The 7159-nt window shown below is 37.5% G+C and overlaps 1 protein-coding gene across 1 annotated transcript; it reads left to right on the forward strand.

The window, feature by feature from the left end:
* The first annotated feature begins 2809 nt into the window (after window positions 1-2809).
* LOC138798575 (interferon-induced protein with tetratricopeptide repeats 5-like) lies at window positions 2810-6317 on the forward strand. The gene is made up of 2 exons (XM_069979090.1): window positions 2810-2882; window positions 4559-6317. The coding sequence occupies exons 1-2, from the start codon at window positions 2878-2880 to the stop codon at window positions 6006-6008; spliced, it is 1455 nt and encodes a 484-aa protein (XP_069835191.1). The 5' UTR covers window positions 2810-2877; the 3' UTR covers window positions 6009-6317.
* The last annotated feature ends 842 nt before the right edge of the window (window positions 6318-7159 follow it).

The following is a 7159-nucleotide window of genomic DNA, read 5'->3' on the forward strand; positions in this document are numbered from 1 at the left end:
TTATAAATATGGATAACATGTTAGTCTTACCATAGGGCGAACAGCGTAAACACGAAACCCGTCAAAATAAAAGGAATTGCACCTTTTTTTTTTCAATTTCACTGCACATATAATTTTTTTCTGGTTTTGCGGCATACTGTATAGGAAAATTAAGTCTGTCATTGCAAAATATAATTGGTGTCGCAAAAAATAAGGGCTTATGTGGGTCTGTTGGGGAAAATATGCAAGCACAGTGGCCTTTTAAACACGAGGAGAGAAAAACGAAAGCACAAAAATGAAAACTGTCTCTGTCCTTAAAGGGTTAGGAGGAGTCCGGCAAAAAAAATTATTAAAGCATTGTATTGCCCCCCAAAAGTTATACAAATCACCAATATACACTTATAACAGGAAATGCACATAAAGTGTATTTTTTTTTTAATTTGGGGGGGGGGGGGTTGTGTTTGTCCTATGGTAACACTGACATGTTTACTATGTTTCCCAAGTCAGTACGATTACAACAATATGTAACTTTTATTTTATTAAAAAATTAAAACCTTTTTAAAAATCTAAATGCCATTTTTTGCGCCATGATCTGTACTTTTTATTGGTACCTTGATTGCATATATGCGACTTTTTGATCGCTTTTTATTACAATTTTTCAGGATTTGATGCGACCAAAAATGCACAGTTTTGCACCTTGGCGGATTTTTGCGCTTACGCCATTTACCGTATAAGATCAGGATTGTGATAATTTAATAGTTTGAGCGATTACACACGCGGCGATAGCAAATATGTTTATTTTTTAATTTTTTATAAAATGGTAAAAGGGGTGATTTAAATTTTTATTAGGTGAGGGGATTTTTTATTAATGAAAAAACTTTATTTTTTTTTACACAGTCATTAGAAGTCACCTGGGTGACTTCTGTATACACAGCATTGATCTCCCACTGAGATCAATGCTGCGTATATAATAGCACCGATCCATTAGATTGGTCTGGTCTGCTGCAGACTGGATCAATAGAATATCGAGCCAGGATCAGCATCATTCCGACGCTAATAGCCGGCCGGGTAAGTTAAACAGATAGCTCCTCTGCGATCGCAGGGGGTGATCTGCATCTAAATGGCTCATTAGTGGGCACGGCGATAGGACCGCACCTGCTAATAGCCACAAACAATTTTTCTGGATTTGATGCGACCAAAAATGCACAATTTAGCACTTTGGCGGATTTTTGCACGTACGCCATTTACCGTACGAGATGAGGAATGTGATAATTTAATAGTTCGAGCGATTACGCACGCGGCGGTAGCAAATATGTTTATTTTATTTATTTATTTATTTTTATTTATAAAATGGGAAAAGGGGATGATTTAAATTTTTATTAGGGGAGGGTTTTTTTATTAATGAAAAAACTTTATTTTTTTTTACACAGTAATTTTACGTCCCCTGGACGTCCCCCCTCCTCTTGAGATCAATTCTGTGTATATAATAGAGCACCGTTCTGCTAAAGACCAGATCAATAGAATACCAAGCCGGGATCAGCGTCATTCCGACGCTGAGAGCCGTCCGGGTAAGTTAAACGGATCTGCCCACTAGACACCAAGAATGGGGGAGAACTAGCAATTTAAATGCAGCTGTCTGCCATGACAGCTGTATCTAAATGACTAGTTAGTAGGCGTGGCAATAGGACCGCGCTCCCTAACAGCTATTAATAGCACCTGGGATCGCGACGGTTCGGAGGGGGGTCGCCCCGCATCCCCGCTCTGAACTCCCCTACCTGACTGAGGACGTACAGTTACGTCCTTGATCGTGAAGGGGTTAAGAGCATTGCTTTGGTTTAAGAGCTCCCCGTACTGGTTGGGAGGGGAGTGGGGAAGGGGCATGGTCTGCATGGCGTGGTCTACAGCACTTTACTCTGATCCAGAAAGTCTCCCTCATCTTCCAAATCAGGGCAGATCCACTACAGGCTGGGGCTTGTATCAGGGGACAGGACTGTGAGGGTAATCTTTTCATAGCTGTAACCCCTCACTGCATATGCTACAGTTCCATCCTGTATCTACAAACTGCTGCTGTTTTTTTCAGGTGTATGCACTTACTATACATTATACACCACATGCTGCTCGGCTATACTGTATAGCAACTTTTAATAACACATATCCACCTTATAATATCACATATCTAAATGTTTGTTTTACCTGTTATTCAGAATTTTTAAAAAATCATTATTTTTGGGGTGTGGGAACCATTTGTCTGCATTTTAATAATTCCTTGTAGGAAAATTTGCTTTGGTTTAAGAGTGATTTAGATTACAGGCTCGTTCCTGGAACGAATTATGCTCGTTTCCCAAGGCACCACTGTATTGGTAATTTGTATAACTTTTGAGAGGGAATACAATACTTTAATAAAACATTTTGCCGGACTTCTCCTTTAATTTTAGGTTCAGACAAACTCAAACCTGCCAAACCAAACTTTTGAAAACTTTGCTCATCTCTACTTACAGGCCTTGGGTGACACCAAATAGATATTTTAATAAGGGCTATCAAGCTATTTTCAGTGACTGCTGTAAACATTGTCCATCAGCTGTGATCTGAAACTGGTGAAACTAGGAATTAGTTTAAAAGACATTTGTAATAAAGGATAAAGTTACTGCACAAATGACTTCTCCACAGTTCGTTTGCTAACATACTGTAGTTTCTTTAAATTTCTATTCTATACTGATTAACACCAGGTGGCTTCGGTTTATGCTGTTTATGATAGTGTTTAGCAGTATCGTTTCTTCCTTATCTCATCCCTCCACCGGTGAAAGCGTTCCGCCTCATTATAAAAGCATCTAGTCATCATGATCACTGTGACTCAAAAATCGAATTTACAGAGAAAGGAAGGACACGATTCTTGACAAAATGAGGTAATTGCTTTTATATTTTCCCACATGATTTGTGTATTTGACATGCTGACCACCCATTGTAATTTTAACATATAAAGTGTGACATTAATGTGTGGTTAACACATTTATGCCACACTTTATATAGAAATATTGTACTTAATGGTGGACGACATTGTGGACTCCTATTTGTGTGGTGAAGGGTCTGTTGAAAAAGTGTGGACATTTGTCTTCTACAGAAAACATTATGGAGCTTGTGTGCTGTAACCAGATGGATGGGGTGGTCAGTAGCACTGCTGCACACATCACCCAGCTACAGCAATGAGTGGAAGGGGTCTTAGAATGTCTAAAGGAAAATCTGTTACTTCTCCTCTCTTTCATATCCACTCTTGCCTATGGTCCAACAAACTGCCTCAAAAATACCTGAGTTATTCCAGCCTTGGGCAAGTGTTAGCTGCTTCTTTTTAGATCGTTTCTTTGGACATTTATTGGAGAGGGCTAAAACTCTCCGCCAGGTTTTTGCATGTAGTGTGTTAACAATTATGATATGGTCTAAACAATTATTGGTTTAATAGTAGTGGATTTGAATATATAAAAGACTACTGTGAGTGTCAACACATACTCTGAGGAAGTCGGCAGGCAGCTGACAGAATGCATGGGGCAAGGTTTTGGTGTCGGGACCGCTCTTCGTAGCACTGTGACTATTTTGGACACGGTGCTAATACCAGCATTATATTTTATTATCTTTACACATTGATTGCTTTATAGCACCTGTCCCCACCGAGCTTTATATACTCTACACAGTATAGTACGATGTGCATGATTTGAATCTCTCATTCTATTTCTTTGTGTGTTCTGGCTGCAGGAGAGCATAACCTCTCCCATTAAGCCCCTACCCACTGTTTGGAAAAGTGACTTTCATAATGTAAAAAGATTCAGATTTATGCAAAAACATTTAAAATTGTATATGAATATTTTAGAGGTGTTTAAGCCACCAGAAGTGGCTTGGACTACGATGCCTGGAGAAGAAGGCAGAGTAGTAATTATGTACATCCGTTTTTCTATTGACTTCCTTTAAAAAAAAAAAAAAAGCGGATCAAAGTGAATCCATTTTTTTAACACACAAAAACATACTTAACCTTATTTTTGAGTATGTTAAAAAAAAGGATGCGTTTTGATCCATTTTCTTTCTGATGGAAGTCAATGGAAAAACAAATGAAAACAGATGCACACAAATGCAAAAATGCAAAAAATGGTTTAAAAAAAACACATTGCAAAAACGTAGTGTGAACCCAGTCTTACAGGTAAACAAAACATAAACATTTATACATTTTTTTCTGTCTTCTAGAATGTTTTTCGTCCATTTAGGTCTTTTTTTTTTAAAACTAGCCTTACAGTTTTGTTTTGTTTTTAAACTAGTCTTAGACTCGCAAAAGGCCAAGATTAGACATGGCAGAATTGCCAGCACATGAGGGTGGGAAATTCAATGGACAATTACTGCATTAAAACATAAACTAAAAGTTACAGATACATTAAGACCAAAGTTATTTCACTATATATTGTCTCAATGTAATTAGGAGAATATTCTAGCTAGATACTAGCACATTCAAGAAACTTTTACAATATAGAATACGTGTTTATATGTTATCAATTGTTTTTCAATTAGTAATAGCAATCTCTTCTAATATCTTCTCTCACAGTGGGATATCAAAGGGGTCATTGAAGCCTCATTTACTTCAACTTAAATGTCACTTTACATGGAAACTGCTTCTGATGCACACTGAATTAGAAGACAGATTGAATAATCAGGTGACTTTTCTTGTCACCAAGAACAAATACATGGTGTACAATCTACTGGCCTATGTGATGCATCTGAAAGGTGACTACCCAAAAGCAATTGCCAATTTGGAGAAAGCAGAAGAAATGATTAAAGAGAACAATCCAGATGAGACTGATCACAGATATTTGGTGACATACGGAAATTATGCTTGGGTGTTCTACTACTTAAACCAGTATGAAGAGTCTCAAAAATATATAGATAAAGTAGAGCAGATTCATAAAGAACTAAAAGATACACCAGGCAGAGCTGAAATCTGTGGGGAAAAGGCCTGGGCACTGCTAACATTTTCTGCAGACCATTATGAAGAAGCAAAACAATGCTTTGAGAAGGCTTTGGAGCTAGAGCCAGAAGATCCTGAGTGGAACTCCGGATATGCAACTGCGGTCTATAGACTGGAAGGTTTTAATGGCAGACAATGCCCAGCTTCAGAATGCAGATCCATAGAGCTACTGGAACGGGCAGTAGAGAAGAATCCAAATGATGCCGTGGTGAAGGCGCTTCTTGCTTTGAAGCTTCTAGATCTTAATAGAAGTGATGAAGGAAAAACATATATTGAAGAAGCATTAGAACAGGCCCCAAGCTCTCCATATGTGCTTCGGTATGTAGCAAAGTTTTACAGGAGAGCTGGGATGGTGGATGAAGCCTTGCGAGTCCTAGAAACTGCCATAAATCTCACCCCAACTTCTGGATTTCTACATTACCAAATAGGACTGTGTTACAGGCAGAAGTATTTAACTAAGAAAAAGGAGTCTGGAAAGTGGCGTAACACACAAACAGACAGAGAATCAAGTGACCTCAGCCAAAAGGCCATCTTTCATTTAGAGAAAGTGCTGGAGTATAAGAAAACAGCTGTCTATGCATATATAGACTTGGTAAAAATATATTGCGAAGTAAAGGAATATCAGAAAGCAGAGGATACATATCAAGCTATTTTGGCACTTACCAATCTTACAGATGAGGAAAAGCAGCAAATCTATTGCAGTTATGGACGTTTCAAAGAATTTAGCATTAGATCTGAATCTGAAGCCATCAAATACTATAAAAAGAGTCTGCAGTTTAATATACTCCAGAATGAGAGAGAATTCAGTGTAGAGGCTCTAAAAAGAATTTCCTCAAAAAAGTTTGAGAACAATAATCATGATGCTGAGGCTTTTGCTTTGCTCGGCCTTATCCACAAAGCTAATGGGGAAAAAGATAAAGCAATTGATTGCTATGAACAAGCCCTGAAATATGACCCTGACAATGAGGAGTATGTGATTGAGCTTTGTGAGCTGAAGTTGGTAATATACAGTAAAAAAAAAGTAGAATAAAAATAACTTCTATGTAAAAACACCAGCCTTCACACACTCTCAGCTGATGTATTGATTTGCATTATTATTTACTGAAATGATAATATATTCTTCAAATTTATGTATAAAGTGTTCAGAATGATTAACTTAGGAACTAATTTTCAAATATGGTATTAAATAACATGCTGAAGAAGGAACTTTCTGCAGAAATTGTATGGAATAGACTGCTAGTGAAAGAGGAAAAGTACATTTATGTAGCGGCATTCCTCTCCATGTGAATCATAGCTGTTCGTTCAAGTAACTTTTCAGAATAAAGCAAGGTTAACACCAGTGTTTGATCCCCTGCCACAATCATGTATGTATTTTCCGCTTAGATGACAGAGAAAGTGAAACAAGCGGATCTGTCCATCTCCCATTTATTTATATAATTTATTTCAATCATTTTTTTTTGTGTGTGTGTGTGCTCAGTTTGTCTTAGTTGCGCTCCGTTATCATCAAATCTGTCATTGTTCCTTTTTTTTTTTTGCAGTTTTTTTTTTTTTTTTTTTAATCCAATACTTTGTTTACATTATTTTGATACAAAAAAAAACACCAGACATAAAAAAGGAGAAGAGAGTAGGAACCCCAAAATAAAGCAAAATATACAATTCATGGTGATAAAATTGCGATACCTATCTGCCAAGGGCACCGATCATATTGCCCAACTAATACCAAGACACATAGCTAAGTTCGCTACTCCCAGCTCTACCTCGCCACCCACCTAACCACCCACCCACCCAGCGGAGGAGGAAGAATGTAGAGAGAAAGAAAAAAAGAAAGGGAAAATAAATAATAAAATAAAATATAAAAAAATCCTCTAAAACACTTTCCTTATTAGGCCTTTCTGCTTTCCCACTTCCATCATAACTTACAAAACTGAACTACCGATCTACAAGATTGTTTCTTAGCAAGAGATTTTTCATAGTTATATACTCTGTCCACAAGGATTTCCAATTCCCTGAGGGTCGGAGCGGAAGAGCCTATCCAACAACGAGAAATAAGAACCCTCTCCAAAGCAGTAAGTTTATTAATAATTCTACCATCTACTACTTCCATGGGGTATCCTCTTCTATCATCATACCCATTGATTTTTCCATATATCCAATTACCCCCCTCCAAAAGACCTGCACAGA

This window comes from Dendropsophus ebraccatus, chromosome 8 (assembly GCF_027789765.1).
Source record: "Dendropsophus ebraccatus isolate aDenEbr1 chromosome 8, aDenEbr1.pat, whole genome shotgun sequence".
Lineage (NCBI taxonomy): Eukaryota > Metazoa > Chordata > Amphibia > Anura > Hylidae > Dendropsophus > Dendropsophus ebraccatus.